This window comes from Alosa alosa, chromosome 16 (genome assembly GCF_017589495.1).
Source record: "Alosa alosa isolate M-15738 ecotype Scorff River chromosome 16, AALO_Geno_1.1, whole genome shotgun sequence".
In the NCBI taxonomy this organism is placed as follows: domain Eukaryota; kingdom Metazoa; phylum Chordata; class Actinopteri; order Clupeiformes; family Clupeidae; genus Alosa; species Alosa alosa.
In genome coordinates, this window is record NC_063204.1 from 31,620,870 (window position 1) to 31,638,456 (window position 17,587).

General features: G+C 39.4%; 1 protein-coding gene across 1 annotated transcript; it reads left to right on the forward strand.

Moving 5' to 3' along the window:
- The first annotated feature begins 12,114 nt into the window (after positions 1-12,114).
- nrn1a (neuritin 1a) lies at positions 12,115-17,425 on the forward strand. Its single transcript, XM_048265726.1, has 3 exons — positions 12,115-12,453; positions 14,785-14,929; positions 15,898-17,425. The coding sequence occupies exons 1-3, from the start codon at positions 12,318-12,320 to the stop codon at positions 16,124-16,126; spliced, it is 510 nt and encodes a 169-aa protein (XP_048121683.1). The 5' UTR covers positions 12,115-12,317; the 3' UTR covers positions 16,127-17,425.
- Positions 17,426-17,587: the final 162 nt, after the last annotated feature.

The following is a 17,587-nucleotide window of genomic DNA, read 5'->3' on the forward strand; positions in this document are numbered from 1 at the left end:
GCGACAGGATTTCGCTCATCACCGCATCTAATATTGCTGCGGTGTTCGCTGATGTGTGTGCGTAGTAGTCTACATGTCTTACCAACGTAACCAAGACCACATGGACACTTGATCAAGTAAACCAAAAAAAAAAGCTAAACATCTAACCAGATCTGCTAGAGGCACATTCTAGGGATACATGTCATTAGTTCTGACATTTCTTTTTCTTTTTGCCTTTTGTGATAGCAGAATGTACAGTGTGTCACTGTCAAGTATGGTATTTATTTGTTTGACCTGGGTGTGTGTATGGTTTGCATTTGGTCGTAAAATTACACTGTTTTGCATTTGGTCGTAAAATTACACTGTGTGCAGTTCCCACACCTGTAATTGCCATCGGGGATATTGATGAGGCTGTCGTGTCTACTTTTGAGGTTATGTTCGAACCGTCAAATCCTTAATGTTGGGTGGGCGTCTAAAGACCAGTTTAGGTGGTTCTTTGAAAACATTCGCCAATCTGGGGTCAGATTCTATTATGTGCCAGTGTTTATAAATAATCCCTCTGAATGTAGAGAGTATCTCGTAACACAAAAAGGGAGATGTGTCTTCTGTCTGCTGGCTTTGGGTTTGGGCTTAAGAGAGTCGTCTTGGGAGATGGTGCTGAACCTCGCAACAGCCGCCTCAACCCATTCGCTCTTGTAACCCCTCTCCAGAAATCTATTCGTAAGGTCCGAGGCCTGGGTGTCATAACTGGTGTCAGAACTGCAAATGCGTCTAACACGGTGAAATTGACTGATGGGCAGACTTTTAATTAGGTGCGTGGGCTGGAAACTGTCTCCCCGTAGTAGAGTGTTCCTATCTGTGGGTTTGCGATATAGGTCAGTGTGAAGTTGGCGCTCATGCTTGATAACCATGACATCAAGAAAACAATCAATCAATCAATTCTTTCTGGGTCAGATTCCAATGTAAATTTAAGATGCTCGTTGCTGGAGTTCATGTATTGATGAAACTTTTCCAGGGTCTCTGCAGTGCCTGACCAAATAAGAAAAAATGTCATCTATGTAGCGCTGATAGGTCAACATGTTGCTGAAAAAAGGGTTTGTTAGTGGATCGAGAACAAAGGTATTTTCAAACAAACCCATGTACAGATTGGCATAGTTAGGGGCCATAGTACTTCCCATAGCTGTTCCCTTAATCTGTAAAAAATAGTCACCCTTGAAAAGAAAATAATTGTTTTCAATTCTGTCAAATCAGTAATGCAGGCAGTGACCTATAGAAAGGATTGTACAGCCTCTATCCCCCCATTATGTGGGATGTTCGTGTATAAACTGGCGACATCCAACGTGACTAAAAGACATTCATTTTGCTTTGATGTTATCAAAAAGGTCTTAATGTTCCTTAAATAGTCTTAATAGTATATAGGGTTCCAATTATTGCTAATGATGTGTATTTGTTGCCTTGGTCCTTTTCTTAGACCCATTGTGTTATTCAAGGTAAAGCTCAAGTTACTGTTGGTATGATAAATAACGTATGACAAGAATGTCAGTGTTCAAACATTATGTCTTAAATAAAAAAAAAAAGTCAACTAGGTTATGCACTTCATGTTTGGTAAGGGTTAGGGGCAGCCTCTGACGAGCAATTTTAGTTTATTGCCATAGTCTAAAGCAGACACTACTAGGCTGTTTCTGTTAACTACTAGAAATCTCTTCTCCGCATTCCATTTTCCATTTTTTGAAAGTAGCAATATTCATGTTGACATTGCTCTTTGAAATAAAGGTATTTGATTTTGATTCTCTCTTAAGTTTTGATTGCTTATCTTGCATAATATTCACAATAATGCATATCTTAAGCAATTGTCTATAGCCCTGAGAATAATTAAGTTCATTGCAATCAATATTGTTTGCAATTAAGACTGATATTTTAGGAAACTGCTGAATTTAGTTATTGTATTATCTGCTGTGCCTGTCTACAGTAAACTGTGAGAAGTTAAAGTAACAACCTAAACAGGATATTATTGTAATTTCCAAATAATCACAGACATATGCTGCATTATTGTTTTTACTGTATTAGACTGTAAATAGTGTGAATACAGAAATATGCTGTATTTCTGGTTTACAGACTACTACTGTATATTGCGGTATATTGCTGGTGTCTTTGCTGCCAGCTCTTTACTGTAAATGATAGAAAAACAGAAATATACTGTTTTTATGCTACTACCGTAAAGTCATTTACATATAAATACCGTAAAAATAACGGTATACTGCTGGCATCCCTGCTGCCAGCTAGGAGTTTTTTTTACAGTGTATAGGCTATGTATCAGTGTGACTCATTTTTTATGTGACTTGTATCACCTCTTTGTATGACGTTTAGATGGGATGTTAGAATAATTGGACTCCACCCAGCCCTCTACAATGGCTATATATACCCTTACCCTGCATCTGTTCTGGTTTACACCTGACGAAGACCTGAGTGGTCGAAACGTTGTGTATCATCATCCACCATTAAACTGGGAGCTTTAGATACAGTGTGGGGATAGGCCTAGCCTATGCCATCTGATGTTAACTAGCCTATATGCGCCAGTTCGAATAGCTTAACTAATTATGTTTTTTCCAGCAAAGCTTTCTGGAAAGAGATGGTATGCATCCATGTCCATTGTCCTCTGCTCGCTTTCATTCCTTTTGCTTGCAGTAATGTGAATAATCAACATTTAGTAGCCTATGTTTAGGCCTACTTTGTAGAAAAAAAAATTGGGTAGGCCTACCTTATGAAGGAAAGACCTCTAGGTCTACAGCATAATCCTGTACGTTATGGTACAGTAGGCTACTGTACGTTTCCAATATGACCCAGGGTAATATGCTGATTTAGTCTACAAAACAGAGGACTAAATTAAGCGTGATATGTCATGTAGGCTTAACGTTTCTTTTAGGATAGGCTATGTTTTTGCTGAAAAAGTAGCCTAGTTCGCCGGTCATTATTCATTCATTCTGCATATCTTTGCGATCGTTTTCTTTCAATAATGTCCAATGGCTTAAACATTGTCCTTTATTGTTTGCTTTAGGCCTACCTTTATATTTTAGCCTACATTATTCAACTCACGTATTGTCATCTGATCTTGGGCACTGCCAGTCAAAAGCAAACAGGTGCCGCTTCTGCACCTCTTTTTACTAACTCCGACGCGAACACTACATATGAAGATGCCTTGCTTTCAGAAGATAACTTCCGTCCCTTGGTTGTGTAGGCTATATAATATATGATATAGAATATCTATAGCCTACATTGTATAGCTTACATTCAAATATTACCTTTCTGTTACGAAGCTGGGAATAGGTAGCCTAGAAATCTAGACGCACCCTAGCAGCGGCAAATTAATTTGCTCAGCCTGTACGTCTAGTATCAAACCATAGGGATTTCTATTGGCTGACGCCGCGGACTTCATCCAATCACAGCTTCTATTTTGTTAGAGCCGCCTTAAGGCGGGCTTAACAGGATAACGACAGTCCTGTGACGGTGAACAACAAGGAAGGTGGCTATGGCTAACGAAGAGCGGTTGTTTGAATCGGCGTTGGAGGAGTTGGACTTGTGCTTTTCTTTGAAAGTTGAAAGTTGAGCAACACAATGCACTTAAGTAATTCCTTTCGAAGAAGGATGTATTTGCCGTTTTGCCGACCGGATACGGATATGGTCGTAGCGCTGGCCTATTGCATGCCTAGGCAGTTTGAAAGACAATTCTCTGCCCGCCCCTTGGATTAAGCGAGGTAAATGGTTCGATTCCAGACTATACATTTCAATGATATAGGATGGTCCGCCAGGCTAGGGAATAGGCCTATGAGCGCAAATTAGGATGTAGTGTAGGATGTAGATATCGCATGGCGCAGTCCACCTCACCGAGATTGCAGAATTCATAGTTCACCCACCTCTTATTTTACCACTACATCCCTGGCACAATTGTACTTTTCCTCTCCTAAACGAGGGCAATTGGACATTTTATGGTCAATATTAGATTGGTGAGAACACTAAATATACTAGATCACCTGTAAGAATGTTTCAATCATTCTATCGTAGGTCTTGGTGTTTTTTTTAGATATTATAAAAATTAGTAAGCTATACGTTTTTCACTTTCTTAAGTGGGCTATAGTTCTCATTAGCAGTTTTATGCTAAACCATGAAACATTAAGCTGCGTCCAAAAACGTCTTTAAAAATCTTCTGATATTGATCATGCATATGACAAAGAAAGACATGAGATCGTTGGTCTTGGAATTTTGATCGCACTTAGACCTAAGATTACTTGCAGTACCCCGGCATTACCACAAGGAAATGGTCGCGACGTCAAGTTTGAACCTGACGCGGAGATAAGCACTTTTCCACGTCAAAGACGTTTTTTATAAATCTGAGCGTTGGCATGGATTTGAGCGTACGCACGGTCTAAGATCAAATCTGTGCGTAAGAACGCTTTATAAATGAGGCCCCTGGTGACATCAACCCAGTGTCCCGCAGCTGGTTTCTCAAAGCCTTCTTAACGCTACGTAGCGTATAACCTCTACCTTAACATTTTCACGTATTTCCAGAAAGGTACTTTGTTACGAATGTGTTTTGTACGTCCGTTCGTTGGTAAGAGTGGTCTGGAGCAATCTTTAGAAATCTCCATTACTCATGCAACTCAAATATGGTAGCCCACAATATCACTGTTTTGGTTTACCAATGATTTTATGTAAGCTAAGACAATAATTTTTGGAAAAGTTTTCACACAAATAATAAAATGTGCATGAATTTGGACATAATTAAAGGAACCATATGTAAGATTGTGGCCAAAACTGGTAGAGCGATGTATCCCCTCCCCCTCCCCCCTGACTTGAGGTTGCCAACCCGGATGCCGAAACACTACTGACTTTGTAATTAGTAGATAGGTAGAGGGTGGCACATCAGGCCAAAACACAACATGACATGACAAAACACAACATCAACATCAGTTGAGGGCTGCAACTTCACTTTTTAAATGACAATATCCTGGCCGGACTACTGTTGTCAATGATATAAGTATTTAAAATGAACATGATTTCTTAATGTCTAGTGACATATTAGGGCCATTTTATGATTAATTGAAATACATTTCTTACATACGGTTCCTTTAAAAGCTTTATTCTCTTTTTTCTTGCTTTTTTCTCTGCCTTCTTCTACAATGTTTAGTGTGGGGGGTTGCTTTAATTGATAATGTTAACCAATGGCGTTAAAAAGCACTTAAATACTGTTATGACATATTCAAATTATTAGGGCCCGAGCACCGACGGTGCGCAAGGCGAGAGGTGCGAAGCCCTATTGTTTTTGAAAGGATTATTATTATTATTAGGGCCCGAGCACCAAAGGGCGCAAGGCCCTATTGTTTTTGTAAGGATTATTATTATTATTTAGGGCCCGAAATAACCGTCGGGCTTAAGGCCCTATTGTTTTGTAAGGATTATTATTAGGCCCGAGCATCGCTGGGGCGCAAGGCCCCTATTGTTTTTGTAAGGATTATTAGGGTAGGGCCCGAGCACCGAAGGGCGCAAGGCCCTATTGTTTTTATAAGGATTATTATTAGGGCCCGAGCACCGAAGGGCGCAAGGCCCTATTGTTTTTGTAAGGATTATTATTTTTCACTATTATCATTATTATTATTATTGTTATTCCACTTTTTTGCTTTCCTGTTTTTGAGGTGGTTAACATGGTCGAAAACTCTTGAAATTTGGCACACACGCCAGGTGTCACGATCGCTGAGTTAGGTACAAGAGCTTGACCCTGGGCGGGCCCAGGGACTCGCTAGCGCCCCTTTAGGTGACTGATCCGTGGTTGGCAAATATTTTGAGGTGGTTAACATAATCGAAAAGTCATGAAATTTGGCACACACATCAGGTGTCACACAAAGCAGCTAGGTAAAAAAGCTTGGCCCCGGGTATGGCCCAGAGACTCACTAGCGCCCCCTTATGTCACTGTGACTTGTGGTTGGCATATAGTTTTAGATACACACACCAAATTTGGTGGGTGTATGTAACTCCCAAAAACAAACAACTTTTGTATTAACATGCCATTAGCCCACAAGAAGTGAGGTCATTGAGAATTTGTGCGTTGTGGACATGATCAATTTTAACGTACTCCTCCTAGACGGTTGATCCGATTCATGTCAAAGTTGGTATACATGACTTGAGATGTTCCTGATTCTAAATTGTGAAGCCTTTTTTTGATATGTTGTAATTTGACAAAATGGCGAAATTGTTAATTTTAATACCGTTCCACACAAACAATAAATGTGTCATAATTCACCATGCATGGCTTGAAATGTTTTAAATTTCACAGGTCATTAAAGACCATGTTAATGATAATATTCACATACCCATAATGCATGTTTGGCATAGCGCCACCAACTGGCAACAGAAAGAATGACAATTATACTAATGTCACATGATCAATTTGAACATACTCCTCCTAGACAGGTTTGTCAGATTCATTTGAAATTTGGCTAACATTATGCCAAAATGTCGCTGATGTTAAATTGTGAATGGATTTTTGAATGTTGAAATATATTTGATATGATTTTAAAATCTCACCACATAAACAGGAAATGTGTCATAAATCACAGTGCATTGAATGAATGGTCTGAAACTTCTCAGGTTAATAGATATCATGATTATAATGATATCCATACACCCAATGGGCCTGCCTGGCATAGCGCCACCACCTGGCCAAGCAGGAAATGTGCCAGAAATGGATAATGCCTTAAGTGATTGATCTGAAACGTTATAAAATATTGGATATCATTATTGTGATGATATTCACATGCGTAATTCACAGGCCTAGCATAGCGGCACCTTCTGGCCAAGCAGGAAATGTGCCAGAAATGCTCTATGCTTTGAATAAATGGTCTGAAACTTTTCAGGTTAATAGGTATTATGATTATGATGCTATCCAGACACCCAATGGTCCTGCCTGGCATAGTGCCACCACCTGGTCAAGCAGGAAATGTGCCAGAAATGGACAATGCCTTAAGTGATTGATTTGAAAGTTTACAAACATTTTGGATATCATTATTGTGATGATATTCACATGTGTAATATTCATGCCTAACATAGCGCCACCATCTGGCCAACCAAAAAGTGTATCAGAAATGTTCTTTGCTTAAAATGAATGGTCTGAAATTTCTCAGGTTAATATATATTATGATTATGATGACACCCAATGGGCCTGCCTTGCATTACGCCCCCACCTGGCCAAGCGAGTAAATATGGCAGAAAATAAAATACAAAAACAAATAGCACATGCATCAAATATGTACATTTCACAAACGCACCACGTCGGTGCTTTGTTGGATTCCGACATTTCGGGTTGCCAGAAAATTAAAACCGCAGGTGCTCGGGCCTGCCATTGCCGCTATGGCTATATTTAGGCCCGAGTAATCAAGGGCTTAAGGCCCTATTTGTTTTGTAAGGATTATTATTATTAGGCCCGAAAGTAACCGGCCGGGCTTAAGGCCCCTATTGTTTTTGTAAAGGATTATTATTATTATTGAGTATTATTATTGTTATTCTACTTTTTTGCTTTCCTGTTTTTGAGGTGGTTAACATGGTCGAAAACTCTTGAAATTTGGCACACACATCAGGTGTCACACAAAGCAGCTAGGTAAAAAAGCTTGGCCCCGGGTATGGCCCATAGACTCGCTAGCGCCCCCTTACGCCCCCTTAGATGGCTGATCCCGTGGTGGGCATATACTTTCAGCTACAAACACCAAATTTGGTAGGTGTGTGTATCTCCCCAAGATGAACAACTTTCGTATGTACAATGCATTAGCCACGCCCAACAGGAAGTGAGGTATTTGGGATTTTGTGCAGACTAATATGTGATGAAATATGTCATGAATCATGATGCCAAAAGAGGTGCTTCCCATGGGTGAAAACGCATGAAATTTGGCACACACATCAAGTGATACAGTGAATAGACAGGGATAAAAGCTTGGCAATCGGCGCTGCCCAGGAACTCCATAGCGCCCCTTATGTCACTGTGACTTGTGGTTGGCATATAGTTTTAGATACACACACCAAATTTGGTGGGTGTATGTAACTTCCAAAAACAAACAACTTTTGTATTAACATGCCATTAGCCACGCCCACAGGAAGTGAGGTAATTGAGCTTTTGTGCGTTGAGAACATGATCAATTTTAACGTACTCCTCCTAGACGGTTGATCCGATTCATGTCAAAGTTGGTATACATGACGCCGAGATGTTCCTGATTATAAATTGTGAAGCGAAATTATTAATTTTAATACCCTTCCACATAAACAATAAATGTGTCATAATTCACCATGCATGGCTTGTAATGTTTTAAATTTTACAGGTCATTGAAGACCATGTTAATGATAATATTCACGTGCCCATAATGCATGTTTAGCATAGCGCCACCAACTGGCAACAGAAAGAATGGCAATTATGCTGATTTCACATGATCAATTTGAACATACTCCTCCTAGACGGTTTGTCAGATTCATGTGAAATTTGGCAAACATTATGCCAAGATGTCACTGATGTTAAATTGCGAAGGGATTTTTGATATGTTATATATTTGATATGATTTTAATATCTCACCACATAAAGAGGAAATGTGTCATAAATCACAGTGCATTGAATGAATGGTCTGAAACTTCTCAGGTTATGTTCATTATTGTGATGATATTCACATGCATAATTCACAGGCCTAGCATAGCGCCACCATCTGGCCAAACAGGAAATATGCCAGAAATGTTCTATGCTTTGAATGAATGGTCTGAAACTTCTCAGGTTAATAGATATTATGATTATGAGGATATCCAGACACCCAATGGGCCTGTCTGGCATAGCGCCACCACCTGGTCAAGCAGGAAATGTGCCAGAAATGGACAATGCCTTAAGTGATTGATCTGAAAGTGTACAAACATTTTGGATATCATTATTGTGATGATATTCACATGTGTAATTTCAATGCCTAACATAGCACCACCATCTGGCCAAAAAGTGTATCAGAAATGTTCTTTGCTGAAAATGAATGGTCTGAAATTTCTCAGGTTAATATATTATGATTATGATGACACCAAATGGGCCTGCCTTGCATTACGCCCCCACCTGGCCAAGCGAGTAAATGTGGCAGAAAATAAAATACAAAAGCAAATAGCACATGCATCAAATATGTACATTTCACAAACGCACCACGTCGGTGCTTTGTTGGATTCCAACATGTCACGGGTTGCGGCCCGCAGGTGCTCGGGCCCGCCATTGCCGCTTGCGGCTATATTTCAAATGTGTTTTTGATATGGAGTGATTACGGGTAAACCCTCATCAACAAAGAGTAAAACAAACTTGACCAATGTAAAATATTTGAGGGAAAAAAACATTTGGTGTGTGTGGGTTGTCTGTTTGTGTGTTTGTTTAGATGTACTCAAACTGGCAGTGAAAGTGGTTTCTCTTATCAACAAAATGGGAAAATCATTAGCGGAAAAAGAATAAATACTTTATGCTTTATTCAAGACACAAAAAACGGTCATAACACAATACAAAACATAGCAAAAGACAAGCAAATACAAGACAAAACACATACAATAAAAAATGACAACAGTCAGAGTTCCAAAATGCACAAAAGGAGTGTTCAGATATTAGCCTATAAACTGAAACGCCAATGGTTCCACATTCTCGAAGTGAACCTAACCGCACTCATTGCAGGGTTCACTTGCAATTATGCTGTTTTTGATGACTCAGTTAGTCTACACAAACTTCTGAACATGAGATTCCTGAGTACAGCAGGACATCAGCACTTACAAACACTGCTCCATTGTGGCATTTTAAGCAGCAGCCTCATTCCATCATTATTATGCCACATTGAGTTTCTGCATACTGCTTCTTTATAGCGCCGCCACAGGTGGGCAGTATACATCTGGGTGCAAAAAGCTTTAAAAAGTGTGGTCTTCACAGATTATATTAATGTAGTATGTGATAGCAGACTTGTGGTAGTTATGCCTTATATTCTAACACAGAATTGTTTATGTATCTACTTAAGTGCCATCTGCATGTAGTGCTTCCAATTAGTGCTTCCAATGTAATGTCATAAAATCTAGCACAAACATCAGACACATGCATTTGATGCACACATCACATGTGAGTGCATTGTTGGAGGACCAAATGCCATGTGTAACCAATGGTGCTCAGACCCTGCATCCCCGCTTGCAGCTATATTTTAAAATTATTTGAAAATTATTCAAATTTTATTTGAACTGAAATTATTCATTGCCACATGGTGGAGATAATGCTTCTTTTATGATTAGAGTAGGTTATACATTAGACATTAATTTGAGTCCTCCTAGGCATATAGTATAGTTTATAAATTAGACATATTATAGTATATTGCCACAATGTCAAATCAGATGTCACTGTAACATGACAAGTGAGTGATGCCATGTTGTGTCCATAACATTGAAGCTGGGCATATAGCTTAGGTGTCAAAATGTAATTTACACATGTGAAAATATGTATTGCTAACATATATTTGATTCACAGATATTTTAAATGAACAGTTTAAAATGTTTTTTCTCTGTCTACAACAGAAATGGGGGGGAATAAGATCTTGACAAACTGATTTTTTCATGTTTTTGGAGGCTGATTTTTGAAAATATTGTTTAAAAATAATGTGTGATGCACTAAAATGTATTAATTGTGTTTAACACCATCTTAAATATTCAGTTTGCTCAGTCTGCAAAGGGTTTAGTCACTTAATGATACCTCTCTAGGCCTAGGTGAACTCAGACTATATGGAAAGCTTACCCAACTAACACACACAATTATTGCCACAATACTTTGACGTGTGTAAATGTTCATTTAAGAAATCTGTTAAACAATTTCAACATGTTACTATACATATTTTCTCATGAAGATATTACATTTTGACTAGTCAAAATTAGATTTACAGATATGTAAATGCCTACATGTAGGCTAAAGGCGATTTAGATGGTTTAAAGTCGAAGCTTAATTGGTTGAAGTATTTTTCTGGAAATTGGTCTAATCGGATGTAGACTAGCAGGACACGATACTGTTGAAACGGGGTTTTGGATAGAGCCTTCCTGCCATGGAATCCAGAAATGGCCAGTTGGTAAGCGCAGGTATAGCTTACTTCTGCAAGTCCAAGGAAACTTCTTAGTATTCCACTAAGTAGGCTAAGCCCTATGCCAGAGTGGCGAAAAAAAGGAGCCATTAAAAAGACATTAAAATCATTGGCTCGCTACAAATTCTGCTGACGTCACCGTGGGACTGGACAAGATTTTACTTTTTTTACAGAAGTGCTTCATCGCAGTGTTCCTTACCCTACATCCGTTCCTATGCAACTTGCCCCCGCTCAGTTTTTAACAGTCATTTCTTATCAGTGAGCCATTTTAATCTTGAGGGGGAAAGCAAAGTCCTATCCCTCAATGTCACGATGCTCAAACAAAAAAACAGAGGAGGGAAATACATGAGTGGGAGGGGAGGGGGGGGGGGGGCAAGATTCCGCAGTTGAATCGTGCTGATAGCTTTCGATAGACTTATCTTTTTATCTGCAGCTTCCTCGTCGTAGCCTATAGGCTGTCCTGACCTCCTGCATCACATAGCCTAGGCTGTCCTGACCATCCTGAAGCGCTCCCGTTATGGATTTCGTGATCAAAGATTGCAGATTATCCTTGGTGTGGTCCTACAGTTGTCTATAATACATTTGTAGCCTACTAAAATGTATTGTAGCCAATATCGAGGTCACATCACAATTATAGCAATAGCCTACCTGAGTGTTTCTCAGTGGAAGGAAACCCAGATGTAGAAAAGGCAACACAGTCTAATTCAATTTCGTTTTTCACCAATGGGCCTATGAAACACTAGGACTATGGGAAAGAAAAGGCAAAACAGATGGAATTTATCGAACAGAACTCCAGGTGCCAATCAGCCACTGCGGGCATAATTGCGGCCACAGAGAGGCTTGCACCTCCAGAGACTGCAGTGAGGTCTTCAGTGTTCACGCGTGCCCGTGACCTAGATGCGGATAGCCCCGCAGTCTCTTTAATCACCACTGGTTGGTAGGGGTTTGAAACAACATTGGTGGTGGTGGGGGGGTAGTCTTGTCTAGCAAGTGAGAAAATGGAGAAAAGGGGAGTCCAACAATCACATTTACGTCAACCGCGCGACGTGGGCGTGAAGCAGAGAGAGTAAAAAAAGCGAGGCATCACCGCCCTCGCTTTACGGGGTGCACCACTTCCCTCCTCTGTGCCTCAATGTGCGCGCAGAACAGAGGAAGATTCCGTGAATCACTGCTCCAAGTTGACAGTAATGTTCAATGTTGGGTCTTGGCGATAATTTTTCCTCCCAACAATTTAAGATCGGTAGGCTATACCCCAATGGTTTTACACCACGTAGGATGGGATTAACATTGACGGGCAGATATATCTTGTTGTTTCTTGCTGTCCAGATAGGTGAGTTGCTGCGATTTCAATACTTTGCTGATTGCACTGAAAATGTACCTATAGGCCTAGGCTACGCCATTTCATAGAAACGTGAAAATCCTCTAAAACCCTCTGTTCAAGGGGATGATTGTATTATTGTATTGTAGCCTATTAGCCTAATCAGTTGTGTTCAACAAGCCCCATGTTAAAACTACAGCCAGCAAAGCAATCGTGTTGGAATGATCTGAATAGCCTGGTATCATATTCACCGATGGCTTTTTAAGCGAAAATCAGCCTGTGGTTTTTGTCACTTTACAGCACCTAAATTCTATGAAATCCCTTCAAACCTAGAGGATATTCCCATAACATTTAATCCGAACGCTTGCAACACGGTTAAAATCTGATCTAAAAATTATTTATTCAGGACCAATTTCATGTCCTGTCAGTCTTTACAGAAATGGGTCTCTCCTTCTAATAATGCACGACCTATTGCTGCTGGCATGGGATTGCCTTCCCCTCTCAATAATCCGAAGGACGTGGCTTGGGAGGCATCAATTATTCAAACCACAGTGTCCATTGTAGAGGTTCCTTCAATTTCCCCAATAACAAATTATTCGTGAATGAATAATTTAAGTTAAATGAAATTACATTTTAGTAGAAATACTAAAAGTGTGGATATCACAAATATGGGACATTATAGGCCTACTATTTTTTTTAGGGATATTGGTTCATATAATATGGTCGGGATTCAAACATTTTTGTGTGAAAACCTACTGTTTAAATGTCTAGATGGGATCCTGGGCTACATAGACCTACAGCACATCTATAAAAAGACTATTGTAGCTTATATGAGGCAGTCCCCTCTTGCTTTTTTCAATCAAACATGCGGCTTCATGAGATCCACTATAGCATTCTCCTCTCCTGTCTTAAAACTGTAATAATCTGTGCTCTAGATATGGGTTGAAATGGATAGGCTACTCTTGATGTCTTTGTCTCTGCACCAATACATCGTTCAGAGTAGTGAATCTGTTTTGAAACAATATGTGTTTATTACTTTAAATTGTGACGATGCCCGATGGTTTGTTGGACAAAAACACTATGACCAACTCGATTGAAATATTATACTAGATGATATTTTGAAACTACTTTCAGTAGCCTATATAGACCATACATCCACAACGATTGCATTCGTCTATCTTATTGGCTATATCTGTCACATAGAGAAAATACACTATAGAGACAACATTCACAGATCCTGGTGGCTATCCTAGGCTACATAGGGGAATTCGTTAAATTCATTATTCATTATTTAACAGAAACATGAATAATATTCGGGAGTATTTTTTTCCCTGTTAATCAACGCTGTCATGACTGATTACAATTACAAAGCAGAGGCAGACTGATCACGACACCATGTTACATAAGAACTATGCAGCATATTTTCTGGTATAGCCTGGTCTGCCTATGTGTGTGACATCATGCAAATTGAAAAGATGAATGATGCCAGTTAGACAATGAAAGAGAAAGAAATGTCTATTATATTAGTCGTATAGCTATGCTTTTTAGATTTTTTGTATAATTTCATTCATAAATTACCTTTCAAAAATTTAATATTTGCAGCCTACTGTGTATTTCAAATAGGCAGGCCAAAATCAGTCAAAACCGAAATAATGCATGTTGTCTTCCCCCTATCAACAAAAGAGTGACGTTTAAACAGCTTTGCAAGCTTTATGCTTCGTAGGGTAGCCTACTCAAGTAGAGACATCATGGCCATTGACCAATTGACGGAATTATTTGCTCAACGAACCATGCAGGAAAACCACGCCGAGAATCGCCGTGTTAATTTTCTCCAAAATGAGTTAGAGTGGCCAAATAAGACAGAGCATCCCCGATGTCTTGTTTTTCGCAAAGAATGCCAGTAGTATGCCGAAACCGCGCCTATTTACATGCATGGGAATGGCACGTTTTATCATATTTCATTCAATCACGCACTATCCGTGCGCGCGTGCACACACACATACACGTGAAGGTAGATCCCACCCTCTTTATACAATACTACAGTCAGACGAGGATTACCTCATTGTCCATGTGGCTATGACTGTAAGGGTGGCATGAACTACATTTGTATATAACAAAACAACAACAGGTTTGCAGGTTTGCCCTCATTTCTATTTGTGGTCTATTAGAATTTGTGGTCTATTGTGCTATGGCATAGAATAGTGTTTGGTCTCACACGATCTATTTGCATATTAGTGGATGCATGACATGCAGTGTAACACATACACGTACTGTAGGCTATGTTAGGCTGGAAATGTTCTCCTTCTCACCTCCATTGTCTTCCTCACCATCCTGTTTTCACAGCGTATCTACTGCAGGCAGTAAGGGCAGCAGGGAAATGTGAAACAGTATTCAAAGGCTTCTCTGATTGCCTTCTTGAACTTGGAGAAAATATGGCCAACTATCCACAGGAGTTGGACGAGAAGCAGAATATCCAGACCATCTGCGGGTGAGTTGAACATTTAAATAAACCCCACCGAATTAGACATGAGGTAGGCGGGGGTTCAAGACAGCGAGTAGCCAGATGGCTCCAGAAGGATGTAGCGTTAGTATCAACAGCACTTGTGTGCTGTAACAGTCTTCGATCCAACCAATTAATAGTAAAAAAGCAGGATGTGTGCTGATATGATGTCAACTTTAAACGGATTACATCAGACGTGTGGGGATTGTCACATGAAGGATTCATTTCAGTATTTCCTTTATCAAGATATTCGAACCATAAAAGGAATAAGGAGGACATGGATAGTGCATGCGAGCATTCTCTCTGTGTGTGTGTGTGTGTGGAGGGGGCGGGGCGGGGGGGGGGGGTAGCATAAGAGAAGGGGCGGAGTGAGAGTGCGGAAAAGCCACATGATGCGAAAGATTCTCTTAGGGTCACCCGTTAAGGGTTTCCCATGTCCCTGGACTCTGCCTGCGCAAGCGGATAGGGAGATCAAAAACCCTAGGGCAAAAGCCAATTCCTACATCAATGCCACAAAGAACATGTTGGCTAATACATTTTGATTGGCAATATAATAAATTGGTGACATGATAATGATGATTCGCAACAGGTAATATCATTTGTTAAATCTAGGTGGAGAATTATTTCGTTAGAAAAAAATAAGTAAGTAAGAAAATTAATTAAAATCTTGACATTATAGAAATTATATAGTCTCGTCAATAGCCTTATATAAAATTAAATATCTTCTACAGATTTAGTAGCCTACTTTTTCCTAGACTGTGTGAATCATGTCTTAAAATTGCAGCAGATCGTAACTGTTCAATTTGATATAGCCTACAGATGTTTTTATTATTATTATTATTATTATTATTATTAGGCTATCATCATCATTAGTAGTAGTAGTAGGCTTGTAGTAGGCCTAGTAGTAATAGGCCTAAAATATAATAATCAGAGTCTGTTTAACATTTGGCTTACAGATACTGGGATGGTTTCCATTCGTGTGCTACAACTGCGCTTGCAGACTGCCAAGAGGGAGCGACAGATCTCTGGGAGAAGCTTAAAAAGCAGTCAAGAAATCTGGAGTACCCAGGAAATATGTTTGAACTCTGCGGTGGCGGGAATGGCGCGTCTACATCACCCGTACCGTTTGGCCTTGCTATGCTTCTAACGGCCTTTTCTACTCTGGTGACATGGCTTGCGTTTTAACCCCCACCCCACCCCATCTCCCAAACAAATAAAGAGAAGAAAACAGAATAAACACACAAGAGAATAAATTCAACATACAAAACAGTAAAAACGAGTAAAACATCCATCTTGGAAAATCGCTGATGAAAAGACACAGGCCTACACGCAAATGGATATCTATGTCTTGCAGACGTGACGGCTGGATTTGCGTTACAACAGCGCGCTGTCTTCATTGAATAGCCTACTCCAGCATATTTGCATCATTTGCAGAGCGGAAAAAAGGAGCAGAGTAACAATATGGGCACACAGCCTTATAAAATATTCACCGAGTATTGAGCTCAAATGATTGCATTTTTGATAGCCTTTGCTCGCACTCTCGTGGAATCAACACCAAACCTACAATAGCATATTCTATCATTCTTGCAAGTCATGACCAGCTTCGTCATCGGGAGTCTAATAGTCCATTTGAAATAAAACATGAAATGACACAAATAAATGTACTATAATTCAGACCAGCATTTTGCTTTAGGTCAACCTCTGTATCCATCCCTTTGGATTTCTCAAAATATTAATTTATCAAATGTTGGGTTCTGTAAAGCCAAATAGGCTATAAATGGACTAGATGTTTTGAAGATATGATGCATGTAGGGCCAGGCTACTTGATGTCATAAGTAGAGAAAACCTAACATTCTTAGACCTGACAATCTCAGGAAGGACAGTATTCGCACGATGAAGGGACAGAGAAAGCTAGCTCACTCTCCATCAGCACGATGAAGGAATACTGGTGAGGGAATTAGGCTCTGTGTCACGAGGATGATTAGTCAACCCTTATAAAAAAATACCTTCAAATTATCGGGTAGCCTATATAGAAAACCAGACGTGGGCAGCTTATGACATTTATCTGACCATTTATTGTAATACCATCTTTCAGAAAAAAAAACTGAGGGTAACCTTATTTGATTGTATAATATTATACTAGCTTACTTTCCAAAAGTACCGTAGCACGACAGTATCCAGACCTCAGCAAATTAGATGACAGAAAAATGCTGGCTATATTGATGTTGCCAAGGCATAGATGACGTTACACTACCTTCAGAAGAGATGTGTATTTTGTTTGTATTTTCGTCCATTTTGTTTCATGGGATGTTGCATAAAATAGCCTACATGAATATTTAAAAAAAGAATGATGAGAATGTATGTGAAATGAATTTAAGAGAGATTCTTTAAAAAAAGATTTTAAAAACAGTCATTAGGTAATACCCTAGACATATGCAGGTAGTCTATAAAATCAGATTCCTAAAATAAATGAAATAAAACTTATTACTGTTTAAAAGAAGTGTGATGTACTCATTTAAGATGTTTAATCAACTTTACATGTATAATGATTTACTTGCTGGAAATATGGTGTATGAATGTATAACAAGAGAACATGTTCCCCTTGCTAGGATGTAGGGTAATGAGCAAGGTTATGATTATTGTAGA